We start from the raw sequence: 15,805 nt of genomic DNA on the forward strand, positions 1-15,805 counted from the left end.
AATGGACCGAAGGAAGGTTGGTATATTGTGTGTGCAAGAAACCAGATGGAAGGGGAGCAAGGCTAGGTGTGTGTATCAGAGGTAGTTTCAAATTGTTTTATCATGGTGTGGATGGGAGGAGAAATGGCGTAGGCATTATCCTTTAGGAACAGTATGCTAAGAGTGTTTTGGAGGAGAAGAGAGTGTCGGATAGTGTGTGTTTATGAAGCTGGAAATTGATGGTGTAATGATGAATGTTGTTAGTGCATATGCTCCACAAGTTGGGTGTGCGATGGATGAGAAAGAAAATTTTGGAGAGAATTGGATGAAGTGGTGATGACTGTACCCAAGGGTGAGAGACTGGTGACTGGAGCAGATTTCAATGGGCATTTTGGTGAAGGGAACAGAGGGGATGAGGAAGTGATGGGTAGGTATGGTGTTAAGCAAAGGAATGCAGAAGGTCAGATGGTAGTGGATTTTGGGAAAAGGATGGACATGGCTGTGATGAATACATATTTTAACAAGAGGGAGGAGCATAGGGTGACATACAAGAGTGGAGGAAGATGCACACAGGTGGATTATATCTTATGTAGAAGGGCCAGTCTGAAGGAGATTGGAGACTGTAAAGTGGTGGCAGGGGAAAGTGTAGTTAGGCAGCATAGGATGGTGGTTTGTAGGATGACATTGGTGATCAAGAAGAGGAGGATGAGGTGTGAGGGCAGCACCATGGATCAAATGGTGGAAATGGAAATTGAAAAAGGGTAATTGTGAGGTGATGTTCAGGGAAGAGTTAAGACAGGCACTGGGTGGCAGTGAAGAGTTACTGAATAGCTGGGTAACTACAGCAGAGCAAGTAAGAGAGATGGCTAGAAAGGTGCTTGGTGTGACATCTGGAAAGAGGAAGGAGGACAAGGAGACCTGGTGGTGGAATGAAGAAGTAGAGGAGAGTATACAGAGAAAGAGGGTGGCGAAGAAGAAGTGGGATTATCAGAGAGATCAAGAAAGTAGACAAGAGTATAAGGAGATGAGGTGCATGGCAAAGAGAGAGGTGGCAAAGGCTAAGGAAAAGGCGTGTGAAGAGTTGTATAAAAGGTTGGACACTAAGGAGGGAGAAAAGGACCTGTACCGATTGGCTAGACAGAGGGACCGAGCTAGTAAAGATGTGCAGCAGGGAAGGGTGATAAAGGATAATGACGGAAACGTACTCACAAGCGAGGAGAGTGTGTTGAGCAGATAGAAAGAGTACTTTGAGGGGCTGATGAATGAAGAGAATGAGAGGGAGAGAAGGTTGGATGTTGTGCGGATAACGAATCATGAAGTGCAGTGGATTAGCAAGGAGGAAGTAAGGATAGCTATGAAGAGGATAAAGAACGGAAAGGCTGTTGGTCCAGATGACATCGCTGTGGAAGCATGGAGGTGTTTAGGTGAAATGGCAGTGGAGTTTTTAACTAGATTGTTTAATGAACTTTTGGAAAGTGAGAGGATGCCTGAGGAATGGAGAAAAAGTGTTTTGGTACCGATTTTTAAGAATAAGGGTTATGTACAGAACTGTAGTAACTACAGAGGGATTAAATTGATCAGTCACAGCAAGAAGTTATGGGAAAGAGTAGTGGAAGCTAGGTTAAGAAGGGAGGTGATGATTAGTGATCAGCAGTATGGTTTCATGCCAATAAAGAGCACTACAGATGCAATGTTTGCTCAGAGTGTTGATGGAGAAGTACAGAGAAGGTCAGAAGGAGTTGCATTGTGTCTTTGTGGATTTAGAGAAAGCATATGACAGGGTGCCTAGAGAGGAGTTGTGGCATTGTAGTAGGAAGTCGGGAGTGTCAGAGAAGTATGTTAAGACTGGTACAGAATATGTACTAGGGTAGTGTGACAGCGGTGAGGTCTGCGGTGGGAGTGACGGATGCGTTTAAGGTGGAGGTGTGATTACATCAAAAGATCAGCTCTAAGCCCTTTCTTATTTGCAATGGTGATGGACAGGTTGACAGACGAGATCAGACAGGAGTCCCCATGGACTATGATGTTTGCAGATGACATTGTGATCTGTAGTGAGAGTAGGGAACAGGTGGAGACGACCCTGGAGAGGTGGAGATATGCTCTAGAGAGAAGAGGATTGAAGGTCAGCAGGACTAAGACAGACTATGTGTGTGTGAATGAGAGGATAGAGGAATGGTGAGGATGCAGGGAGTAGAGGTGGCGAAGGTGGATGAGTTTAAATACTTGGGATCAACAGTTCACAGTAATGGTGAGTGTGGAAGAGAGGTGAAGAAGAGAGTACAGGCAGGATGGAGTGGATGGAGAAGAGTATCAGGAGTGATTTGTGACAGATGAGTACCAGTAAGAGTGAAAGGGAAGGTCTACAAGAGGGTAGTGAGACCAGCTATGTTATATGGGTTGGAGACAGTGGCATTGACAAAAAGGCAGGAGTCAGAGCTTGACGTGGCAGAGTTGATGATGTTAAGATTTGCACTGAGTGTGAAGAGGATGGACAGGATTAGGAATAAGTATATTAGAGGGTCAGCCCAGGGTGGAAGGTTTGGAGACAAAGCCAGAGGCAAGATTACATTGGTTTGGACATGTGCTGAAGAGGAATGCAGAGTATAGTGGGAAAAAGATGCTAAGGATGAAGCTGCCAGGTAACAGGAAAAGAGGAAGGCCTAAAATAAGGTTTATGGATATAGTGAGAGAGGACATGCAGGTGTGGTTTGTGTGACACAGCAAGATGCAGAGGACAGGAAGAAATGGAAACAGTTGATCTGCTGTGGTGACCCCTAACGGGAGCAGCCGAAAGAAGAAGAGTGTTTTCTTCTACTTCTTTTATCCATTCAGCATCTTTCTTATGTTACACAAGGTCTTCATAGATTATTTCTCCAAACTATGTCTTATTTCTTTTTTTCTTGGTGGTGTTTCTATTTCTTTCTGTTTCCCAATTCTCTATAAACTTTTTTTGGGTCATCAATAAACTGCTTAATTTTGTACTTTTCCTATATAATTTTCTGCATATCTTCTATGTTTTTCTGACTGGGCTGATATCCTTAGTTTATTATTTGCAACATTGTACAATGGATCCTAGTCTGTTCCAATACTCTGTGTTGCTTTTATTACAGCTATACTTCTAAATATTTTTATCTGCTCCCTTTTCTACACTCTAACAGTGATGCTTCTTGTTTTAACTGTTTTAATGTGTTCTCTACTTGATGCATCCATGATGGCATTTGATTTCTTCCCTTCCTTTCCCTTATAATTTCTTTGTATGTTAAGATTTTTAGCGGATATTAATTTAGATGCATAGTAATATATTCTATTTACTTCTGTTATACCACATACATTTCTGTAAATAGTTTTGATTACTGTGTACATTTGTTTTATCAGACTTCTAACATTTTGGGCTTTACTGACTTTCTCTAATCTATTTCTTTCATTGATCTTAATATGTATATCAGTCTTTATTAAATCAAGCAACTCTTCTGTTATTTTCCTCTAAACTCAGGGCACATCCTTTGTTCTCCATTTCCTCTGGGCATTCTACAGTAAGTTTCAGAACATCTTTCTATGACACACACTTTGGCTGCATCCTACGTCATCTGTTGCTCTTCCATATGGGAACTCTCCTGCTTACTACTCCACAACACTGACTGTGTTAGAGTTGCTACTGTTTCCCGCTCCTTCCCTTGCAGTGCAGCTCCCAAGTGAACTTTTGTACTGGTTTTCTATTGATGCGCCAGAGTATCTTCAAGTGGCAAAGTGATCAGATGCTTCCCATTCCACCTGTTTCTCCTTAATTTGGGGACTCGTTGTTCTATCATGTTGTAACGTTGGAAGTTGGATTTTCTACACCAAATCCTTCACTTTCAGTTTCGCTTTCTTTTAACTTCTCCATTACTAATCCCCCCCCCCCTCCCTTTGTTTTCTTATTTTTCGTACTGCGAAATTTTCCATATCTGAATACCCTTGCCTGTACTTCTCTTCAAACACCTTTGGTGCTGCCTTTTATTTTTTTTTTTTAAAGGATTACTTTTGCTTTCTTCTTTGCATAAATATCACACCATATTAAATCTCTCTCTTTCCCATATCCATATATTTCTTCTTCGGATGTCTCCTGTTCCACCTATTTTTCCTTACTTCCGGAACTTATTGTTCCATCATGCTGTGATATAACCTGTGTTAGTCTTTCTACACTAAATCCTTCGCTTCACAGGTGTTCCATAACTTTAGTACAGAAGAAGCAAAAGAAATAGAAGCTGATCTTCACTTCTATGTTTTCCCCCAAGTGATCTCATTTTTTTGTATTGTGACATTTTGCATACCTGGGTACCTCTTTGCCTGTATTTCTCTCCCAATATCTCTGGAGCTGCTTTTTTTGTGTTGATTAGTTTGGCTTTTTGTTTCATTAAGTATACCTTTGCATAAATGTTCCACCGCATACAATCTCTCTTTCTTTCCCATGTCCATATTTATTTTTATACCTTTCAAAGATCTCTAGGTTTTGTTCTTTATATTTTCACACTTCCTCAGTCATTTTTTTTTCCAAACAGCGCACTTTTTTTGGTCTACAAAATGTTTTTTCATGGATCTGTTGCAATAATGAACACAAACTTGCATTTGAATCTTCTTGACAGTTTTGCTTTTGCAAATATTGCCAATCTTTTTGAATATCTTTTATCTGGAAATTCTGGGCTTTTTTCATAATAGTAACAATACATGATTTCTTTCTTATCCTCAATATGTCACCATCAATTTTATAGCTTTTTGGCTTGTCAGTTTTTATGGACTACTACTTCCTTTTTCAACAGGGGGCCAAACTCCTCCTAAGCCTGGCCTAACCTCACTGCAATAATGTTTTTATCTCTTAAGGATTCTACACTGTCATTTTTTCCCAGTCATGGCAACAGTGAGCATATCAGGACTGGACCCTCTTTATCCTTGGACTTTTGCACCCAACTGTCTTATTTTATAACCTACTTCTGTCCATGATATATAATATATGAAATAGTGTATTATGTATCAGTGTTGTGATTTTGTAAAAAATAAAAAAAATAAAAAGGGGTCCATCTTGTGAAGCTACTCCTACTCACCAAGACTTGAGAATGTATTCAGTCCTACCAATGCTACTCTTTGGTTGCTGATTTTTCTCATCTCTCCATCTGGACCCCTATAGTAGGAGATGGATGATGCAAAACTAGATTGCCAACTTGAAGAGAAAGAATTCTTGATTCCAGTAGTTTGACTATCTGGTTTACTGTGTCCAGGTGGCAGCTGATGAACTCTGTTTTGAGTGGGAGTCAACCGACTCTACTTGGTTCATTGCGACTCCCAAGTTTTTTTACTCAAAGGTTTTTACTGATTTTCTTCAAAATATAACTCAACTGAAATGTAAGTAGTACTTCAAAACATACTCAGGATAAAAAGTGGCTGCCACCACTGTCCTGCAGCTGATAAACACGTGTGAGTGGGAGTCAACTGACTCTACATGGTTCATTGTGACTCCCAAGTTTTGAAGTAACTGGAGCAAAAGGCTCCTCTGCTAGACACGTAGATCCCTAGTTGGGACAGTGAGAAGCCAACATCTGGAACCCTTGCAGTCTGAGGTAGGCTGCCACCACTGTCCTGCCACTGGTAAACACGTTGAAGGCTGTGGCGAGTCCAAAGAGCAGAGCTCTGAATTGGCAATGATTGGTTCCCAGCCAGGAATGCAGAAAACTCCTGGACTGCTGGTTTATCTTGACATAACAGGCATCCCGGAGATCTGCTTAACACATCCAGTTGCCAGAGACAAAACAGACTGAAGCATGACCATCCAGAATTCTATCTGATTTGCAAACTGATTCAGACAGCCTCGGTCCAAAACTGGCCTTAGGTTCAAAACTTTTTTGAAACTAAGAGTGAGGGGACTTGCTGCAGTATTTTGTGACCGCACGGTCTGCACTTTTTGAAACTTTTCTTTGACATATTAAAATCAGGATAATGCACAGAAAAAGATGATGTTCCAATACGAACAGAAATTTAACACTATCTTTAAGAAATCCAGATTTTTTTTTTAAATACAGAAAAGGTAAGAAGTGGAGATTAAGCTCCCTAGAAATCTAAATGCAACACTCTAATCACTACAATGATTACATCTTAATAGAAACTTTTTTAGGGTAGGAAGAACAGAAAAAGATGATGTTCCAATACGAACAGAAATTTAACACTATCTTTAAGAAATCCAGATTTTTTTTTTAAATACAGAAAAGGTAAGAAGTGGAGATTAAGCTCCCTAGAAATCTAAATGCAACACTCTAATCACTACAATGATTACATCTTAATAGAAACTTTTTTAGGGTAGGAAGACAGTTATATGTAACTAGGGAAAGAGAAAAAAGATCCTATGAAAAACATATCTCGTAGTCTGATGACTTAGAGATCAAAGCCCTTAAATCGCACAACTGTTCAGCAGAGCTAGCAAATGAGATCTAAGATATTCTGGGAAATAGAGAAATTATGGGTAGGGGAGGAGTCAGAGCCCTGCATCCACAAGTTTAAAGGTGCTGAGGCTGGATCAGAGTCACATCCTGGTACCCAAAGTTTGAATTGGATTGGGGGGGGGGCAACACTGGATTTTTAGTTTTTCAGTAAGGGCCAGCTTCCAGGCTTTGGCTCATTTACAGACATTAAGGACCGCAACATGGTGTCCAAGAACATCTCCTTGGATTAACAGCGAATGAACACAGATTACCCTCCAACTCTGCTGAAAACAAAATGGACGTGGCTGTAGGGGCCCTTGCAGAGGCATCCACAATGATAGACGTTGCAGTAGTTTTGGGCCAGTGAAGACACGTCTAAAGCTGACACTTTGGCACCCACCAAAAAGGTCATGGCAGAGTCTCTGGCTGAAACCACCTCCAAAGGACAAGGGCTGCAAAGACAACCTTTCTGATCTGAGTGTTGTCAAACATAAGGAAACCCTTGGACTTGCAAAAGCTGTCAGTGGTTTCACGGTTTCTCTTCTGGGTATACTTGCTAATTCAGAAAATCTCACTTACCCCCTGTGGAGGGTTAAGTCTAAAAGAAGACGAGGACCACTTTGAGGCGGTCGTATGGTGGAGGTCTTGTTAACAGAGTCCCAAGACAGCTCTGGTGTATCAGGCTTTCACTGGTCCCTCCGCTTTGATGTACCTGTGGGAGCAAGGTTGGTTAATTTAGTCTAGTTTTTTTATTTTTTTTTATTTTGCTCTATTTAATTTATAAAAAGAGAGAGCAGGTAGTTCCTTAAAAGCATGGGACCAGCTGTCCAGCTATGCTAGTTGTTTGTTTGATGGTCTTTGTTGGTGGAAAGGTATAGCTTTTTTGTTTCACCTGGATTTTTTCATCTGTGAAAAAATTCTTAAGAACGTTTCTATGGTGGAGTCTAGGCAGTCAAAAATACGCTGATGTACAGCTTTAAGATCCTTTATTAGTATTTTTCTTGAAAACTAATAAAGGACCTTAAAGCTCTACATCAGTGTACTTTTTGACTGCCTAGACTCCACCGCAGAAACGTTAAGAATTTTTTTCACAGATGAGAAACTCCAGGTGAAACAAAAAAGTGCTCCGAATGAGGCTTCAGCAATAGACCTTTTCCACCAATGAAGACCACTGAATGAACTAGCATAGCTGGACAGCTGGTCCCATACTCTAAAGGCACTACCTGCTCTCTCTCTTTTTATAAATTAAACAAAAAAAAAAAAAAAAAAACAAAACAAAAAAGACTAAATTAACAAACCCGGCTCCCACAGGTACATCAAAGCGGAGGGACCAGCAAATGCCCGATACACCGGAGATGTCATGGGACTCTGTTCACAAGACCTCCATCATATGACCACCCTGAGGTGGTCATCTTCTTTTAGGCTTAACCCTCCACTGGGGTAAGTGAGAATTTCTGAATTAGTTTGCCCCCCCCCCCCCGTCAACTGAGGGGCCTTTCTCACGACCTTGGCTACTGCTTATGATTTGACTCTGATTTCTGGGTATACTTCTGAAAGAGTTAATCAGGGTCCATGGACCATCCTACGATGACAAAGGACGAAGTGAGCATCTTCTTTTCAGTGCTACAGCTCCAAAGAGATTAAACACTCTGGCAGCTTGTCTTGGCATAGCACCTTGCTTGAAGCGAACAACTGTCCCATGTCATGCTGATGGCCTGAGCAGAAAACAAAGACTACAAAACTACTTCTGTGGGATTTGTCTGTCATACTCATTGCAATCATTCTTTATCTGAAACAGCTTAGAATCACTATCACCATCCGACATTCACAAAATGCATAACAACTTCTAGAAAAACTAACAGCAGTTTCCCTTGTTGGGTACTTGTCTGAAATCTCTTGCAGAAGTCCAACATGCTGGATATACAACACACAATATACAGTAGACTAATGCACATGGACTGCTGCAAGAAAGATCAGAAGATGCCCCCTCTTATACAGGAGCGGCCTCAGGTCAGCTGATGCCCTAGGCAAAAGGGCTCCACGGCGCCCTCACCACACCACCTGGTTCCCCCATCCTGGCCTACCAACCCCAAATAAATACTAGAAAAGCGCCCCTGCTAGAGTGGCGCCCTAGGCGGCTGCCTAGTTGGCCTATGCCTAAGGCTGGCCATGCTCTTATATCACTGACATCCAGGTGTCTAAGTGGAATGCAACTGATTGAAGTCAGGAGAGAGAGGTAAAACTATGGAAGTAAAATCAGCTGTTGCATTCCTGCAGGCATGAATCCCAGAAGTTACAACTGCAGCAGTGAAGATCTCAAAGATAATCACACAAACTTGTACAGAATTCACTGTTACATGGCCTGCAGAACAAAAACAGCAACGTATCTATTCATTTTTTGAATTCTTACAGACAAAATGACGATGACCCCCACTAGAACCCCTTATCTGTTAGCTAGGTGTAGAATTGGCTTTATAGTTCAACTTTCTTCCTTGCTTGTTCTTAGGCAGTTAAGACAGAAAAATGTCTGATTGACATCACTGTGACAGGTACCAGGTAATTTCCTTTCAGCAGTAAACATAACAGTTGTATGAAAACCCATATAATTTCCTCTAGAGAAGCAGCCCCAGTGGTTGTTAACCTAGCATACAACTATGAATCTGTAAGAGTTACAGAACCAGGGAAATGTTTCAACAAAGCAGGCTTACATTCCACATAACAATGGTAAATGATCAAAGAACTATGCACAATTAACTAAAATTAAGACAGGGCATTACTGAGAGAAAACACTCGATGGATAATGTTATCCTGGTCACAGAATGTGGAACATCGTACCAGTCATTTTCATCTGACAAACGAGATGAACATATTCCTTCTTGTTCTCTTCTGTCACCAAAATGTTTGCACCATTAGGTTTAAGGTCCCGAACCTCACACACGCCAAACTCCTGAACCTAAAATACGTAAGAAAAACAATTTTACTAAAAGGGAGTATAACAAAAATTGCAGACATGCTACACAAATACAGAATGATAAAATGCCAAAAGTAATTCCAAGTCTTCCAGAACCTCTGAAGCAGTATTTCCTTAATCCTATTGAAAACATCGGTCACTAGACAGAGTTCTTTTATAGAAATTTCATGCACGGTTTCCCTTCCAGGGAGGAGCCTGCTCTTTATTCTTTTGCAAACTCCTCCACTCATTCCACCTAGGAACCCAAAAAATGATGAGGAAGAACACAAAAAAATAACCCTTAAACCTAAACACACATCAGTACTCCTGATTTGTGGAAAAATGAGTGGGAGTCATAGTTGCCAAATGAAATGCCTATGAACATGTGCAGTTAAGACAGGTATTTATGTGGGGGGGGGGGCACATCCTCTACAAGGCAAGTCTCAACCAGCAGATCCTTGCTTCTGAAATGCAAAGAAGGGTGTAGGGATGGTCATTGAAAAAACACCTTGGTGGAAACCACTATAGTCATGGACACAAAATCAGTTATAATGAGTGGAAGAAGTGTGCAACCTTGACTAGACAAGTTCAAAGAAGTGACAGGACTGCACAACTTCTAATAAAGGCGGACACCTCCAGTCAAATAAGGTAACAGGACCAAAGTTATCCTCCGACCATCTGGCCAACCTTTTACAGCGATCCCTTTCATACGTCTCAACCTCTTAGTGCAAGAAATCTAGACAAAGCCTTACATAATGGGGGGCACAGATGCCCAACAATAGGGACAGATTTTAATTTTTACTCATTTAAACTTAGAAAGTTGTTTTAGAAGGATATGAGATCTGAAATTTAGATGTTTGCCATTATTTAGTGACTTCAGTTGTCAATGACTTGCCAGAAAGCTATAAATGTTATGGAGAACAGAGTAGGAGGCAAAAATATGGACATTCCCTGAATATTTGGACAGTTGAGAGGTATGATTTCCCCCTTAGGTATACGTCCTTTACTGCAGCCTCTCTCTTGGTAAAGAGAAGACAGCATGCTCACAAACAACTCAGAAAGACCTTTCTTTAATTATTTTCGCTATACATCAGTGAGATCAAAGACCAAGGAAGGCCATTTCCTTTTGAGGGAATATAAGACAACCTTATCCAAAATAAAGAATCCCAAGGGAAATAGTCTCACACCAGTGTGACCTTCCTTCCAATTCAGTAGCCTCTACATAAAGTTTCTTCACATATACTTTTCTTCTCCTCTATCTTTACAGCCACTTCTCTACCTCTCTTAGCCAACTCCGTGGCATAGAGGGAAAAAACCTGACTATGATGTAGGCAATCTGAGTTTGATTGATGGCTTAGGAACCTAATAAAGCTGGCAGGTGAGGATGGGAGTGAACAGCTGCTGCCAGCTAGCTCATCCTTAGTTAAGGGAGGTGGCTTTGGCTCACCACTTGGGTAACACCTAACTGGAGTACTAGATATTACACTCGTGGAGTATAGGACTAGGGAGCATCTGCTTTCATGGTGCAAACACACAAGTCTTGTAAGGCAACATGCAGTAAAGAGGAGGATGGTGCTCTTCCCAGTGAAAATGTGGGTTGCCACACATGAACAGCAACCAGGCAGTCTTCCTACTACCAACACTGGGGGAATGGATGGGCCAGTAGGGCTTCCCTGGCAGAGGTCTCTGCAGGGCTCTTACCTACCTGAGATTTCCTATTTCCTGCCCCAGTGGAATGAATGGGCTGACTTGGTGCAGGCAGAGACACCATCGGGTGAAGTCCTGCAAAGAAAGTAATGTGCGAGTGCGCACACATACGAAAACCACTTTCTATTTCTAGCTTCTTGACATTCAGCATTCAGCTGAGCACTCTTCTTGAAAGTTTTTTCTTTTTTTAAACTTGCCATGCTTTAATCTATTTAAATGCATCTCCTGTAGCATTAACTGCACCCTGCTCTTTTTTCTACATGTAAACACAGGCATTCAAGTGGACTTGAAGCCATTACCATCCTTTCTCAACATTTTCAATGTGGCCATATTACAGAATAAGTTTATGTAATTGCACCTAAGCTTTTCACATTATATGCAATACTCCCCTTGTTTTTTTAGCTTGTACTTGATTCTGGAAGTCAGACATTATTCTTATAACCATCTTACCGAGGCTTTTCACTCTGTCCACCATACTGTATTACTGAAACGCAAGACAAACTTACTCCAAACTCCTACACTCTCTGCTCAATTGCAAATTGGTTGCCTAAGAGATGCCAAGTTGTGAAAGTTACTGGTTACCCTCTGAATCTAAAACTTTAACTAGTGTGATAAAACAACGAGCAATGTTGGGCCCTCTCATGTCTGGCATTATTTTGTGGATAAAGCCAATATCCCCGAAGCCTGCTGACTTAAATATGGAGACCATTATCCACTAATCCACTGATAGCAAACAGCTCTAGGAAGGGCTGGAATATGCACATTCCTGGTGTACTAAAAATGGTCTTAAACTAAATGAAAAAAGTGCAGTATGGTAGCCTTTGGAGAGAAAAAAAACTGCTGCATCCTCACCTTACAAATGCTACTCTGTTCAGAAGAACACAGCCCTAACAGACTTGAGCACGTATATGAACAACTCTCACATGATCATCATAACCCACTTCTATACACTTCCCTTATCAGACTCCTCATCAAATGCAATGCTGCCATTAACCATACAGCGAAGATTGAAAGGCCCCGAAGACTTGTAACAAAGAACATTAAAAGTCTCGACTCCTTTTACCATCCCGATACAGTAGATTCTCAGCTGCTTTGAAGTGACTTGTGCTTTGTTTTTTGAACAATGTCTGACCACCTATACAACACCTACACCAGGGATGCAAACCTACAACAAATACACAAGACTTTCTGGATTTTTTTAAGAAAATTTTTATTGATTTAATGTACTTACACTATACACACAAAGTAAGAAATTAAGCATCACATACTATTATACAACATTAGGAATACATTGAATCATAAAGGTAATCTTAGACAATTAACACATTAAGAGTATTGATATTTTAACAGTAACATTTCAAGTCTATCTCAACCACTAAAAGTCTTAGTATGATCTACAGATTTTATCCTGATCACTTCTTTTTTTTCAGTTTTACATACTACTGCTGTTAAATTAGGGCCAGGTTTTTAACATATTCCCAGCCCATGGAAAAAGTTACAATTACAGGCCCAAGTACTATGTTGTTGGCTATCTTTAACGTTAGTCTTGATGACTGGATGGGTACACACAAATTTATGCAAGGGTTATGTACAGCCCTGTTCAATTTGAAAGGGGAACACTAGCAAGAGCTGGAAAAGGATAACTTGTAATCTCATCACCTTAAAAGTGCACATATCTAGGATATTATAGTCCCTGTGATCATATACCTCGTTTTGCTACTGATGACATTCACCTTTAGCTTAAAACTACATATGGCTAAACACAGAAAAACAAACAACCTGCTCCTACACCTCATCATCATAACCCAAACCAATCTGAACTATGTACAATTTTTGAAAGCAAATTTCCAAAAAGGAAGCAAATGCTCCACACATATGTCTGCCAACACAGGGCACTACCATTTACAAACCCTTGGAATAACATGCTAAAATGTATGACTGTGCCTGATAGTACATGGGGTATAATTTTCTTTCTCTTGTTTCAAAAACTTCTCTGCCTCTCCACAAGCACTGGAAATGCACACTCACTTTCAGTATTTGTTTTACCCTTATGTTAGCCCTGTTCAATTGTAGTAGTTTCTGAAGGGGATCTTCTTGTTAACTCAAGCTATTTTCCTTACTACTATTTTTTTTGTGATAATTACTTTTTGGTTGCCCTCGCTCTATTAACAGTCATCTACTTCAGATTTCGAGGTTTACTTGAAAAGGTCATACTCAAGCTACCTAGACATTCCATAACTGAATTTTTAGACTTTCTGACTGTATCAGTGTAGTGTTTCCCATGGCCACATAATGACATTTGCAGTTTTTTCTGCTAGCTTCATCTACCCCCAAATAAACTCCCCATCTTCAGCTTGTATGACTGATTAGCAACAACAGCAGGAAAGCTGATCTTTGCTCCAACTATGTTTTTAAACTAAGCAAATCATAGCTTGTTTCACCATGATAGGAAAACATGTACTTGTTAACTAGGGTAAAGAACTGATCCACATGGACTATATTCATGCCCAGGCTGGGTACAGAAGCTACACAAAGTACAAGAAATTGTATCAAGTAAAATACAGTTGCGTAAGAACTTACCATATCAGTAGATGTTTGACTGATCACCATTACAGTATTACAAACAGATGGGATATCCTGTAAGCCAGCATACCAAAGCCTGTGAGTCCTCCACTCATCAATTTGTCTGACATATGACCTCGTCCCAAAGGAGGCAAAGTTAAATAAGGGACACACAGGTGTTAATTACCTCAGGACTTTGTTGCCCCAGGCCAAGAAACTGAAGCAGAAGTACAGGCAAATATATACACATTCAGTGGATATAAAAAGTGTACACATCCCTGTTAAAATGCAAGGTTTTTATGATATAAAAAAATGAGACCAGAATAAATTTCAAAACTTTTCCCATCTTTAATGTGACCTACAACCTGTACAATTCAATTGAAAACAAACAAATCTGTTACGGGAAAAATAAAAAAAAAAATTAAAAAATGTACAATAAGCTGGTTGCATAAGTGTGCACACCCTTAAGCTAATACTTTGCTGAAGCACCTTTTGATTTAATTACAACACTCAGTCTTCTTGAGTAGGAGTCTATCAGCATGGCACATCCTGACTTGGCAATATTTGCCCACTCTTCCTTGCAAAAATGTTCCAAATCTGGCAGACTGCAAGGACATCTTTTGTGCGCAGCTCTCTTCAGATCACCCCACAGATTTTCTGTTGGATTAAGGTGTGGGCTCTGGCTGGTCCATTCCAAAACTTTAATTTTCTTCCTGTGAAGCCATTCTTTTGTTGATTTGGATGTGTACTTGGGGTCATTGCTGTGTTGAAAAGTAAAATTCCTCTTCATCTTCACAGCAGACGCCTGAAAGTTTTGGGCCCGACTGGTATTTGTAGCTGTTCATAATTACCTCCACCTTGACTATAGCCCCAGTTCCACCTGAAGAAAAGCAACCCCAAAGCATGATAATGCCACCACCATGCTTCACTGTGGGGATGGTGTTCTTTTGGCGAGGCAAAGTGCTGTTTGTGCGCCAAACATACTTTTGGAATTGTGGCCAAAAAGTTCAACCTTGGTCTCATCAGACCATAGCACATTTTCCCAGATGCTTCTGGGAGACTTTACCCATTATTTTGCAAATTTTATTCCGGCCTGGATATTTTTCTGTGTAAGAAAAGGCTTCCTTCTTGCAACCCTAGCCCATAGGCCAGACACATGGGGAATACGGGAGATTCCTGTCACATGTAGTACACAACCAGCACTTGCCAGAAATTCTTGCAGCTCCTTCAGTGCTGCTATAAGTCTCTTGGCAGCTGCCCTGATAAGTTTTTGTCTTTTCATCAATTTTGGAGGGACGTCCAGTTCTTAGCAACGTCACGGTTGTCCCATATTTTCTCCACTTTTTGATGACTGTCTTTACTGTGTTCCATGGTAAATCCAATGCTGTGGAACTTTTTTGTACCCTTCTCCTGACTGATACCTTTTAACAATGAAATCCCATTGATGCCTTGTAAGTTCTCTGTGAACCATGGCTTTTACTGTAGCAGACAACTGAGTAACAGTCAAGAAAATCCTACTAGGACAGCTGAACTTTATTTGGGGTTAATCAGAGTTTCTAATTGATGGCAGGTGTGTACCCAAGAAGACTGAATGCTGTAATTAAATAAAAAGGTGCTTCAACAATGTATTAGTTGAAGGGTGTGCACACTTATGCAACCAGCTTATTATACATTTTATTTTTTATATTTTCCCCTAACAGATGTTTGTTTTTCAATTGAATTATACAGGTTATACGTTACATTAAAGGTGGGAAACGTTTTGAAATGACTTATTGTTGTCTTATTTTTTTATGTCACAAAAAACTTGGCATTTTAACAGGGATGTGTACACTTTTTATATCCACTGTATGTACAAATCAAAAGGAAAGGGAGAAAAAGGTAATTCACTTTGGCTCAATAAGGAAAGGAGGGAGGGATGTAATAATGCACTTCAATCAGCCATCTACTGTTACAGTAATTTTTTTGTCCTTGAAAGATACAAAATGCTGGTATGATTTTCTGACAGATTTTATTTTATCTGAATAAAATCTGAGCTATGTACATCTAAGAAATATAAGAGGATTCTTTATTCTAAGGAGAAGGAAAAAATGTAGGCAAGTTGATGGTCTGATTCAGGGAGATCTCATTAACAACATAAGGCAAAAAGAAGGGGTTAGTTCAA

General features: G+C 40.3%; 1 protein-coding gene across 1 annotated transcript in view; it reads right to left on the reverse strand.

Annotated features, from left to right (window-relative positions):
• Positions 1-15,805, reverse strand: part of HUWE1 (HECT, UBA and WWE domain containing E3 ubiquitin protein ligase 1) — a gene marked incomplete in the record, with an annotated part of 5,008,559 nt that overhangs the window by 55,961 nt on the left and 4,936,793 nt on the right. Inside the window, 1 exon segment of the mRNA XM_044079288.1 lies at positions 9,261-9,378. Coding sequence (XP_043935223.1) covers positions 9,261-9,378 — 118 coding nt within the window.

This window comes from Protopterus annectens, chromosome 8.part0, assembly GCF_019279795.1.
Source record: "Protopterus annectens isolate FY-2018-M chromosome 8.part0, PAN1.0, whole genome shotgun sequence".
NCBI classification, from domain to species: domain Eukaryota; kingdom Metazoa; phylum Chordata; order Ceratodontiformes; family Protopteridae; genus Protopterus; species Protopterus annectens.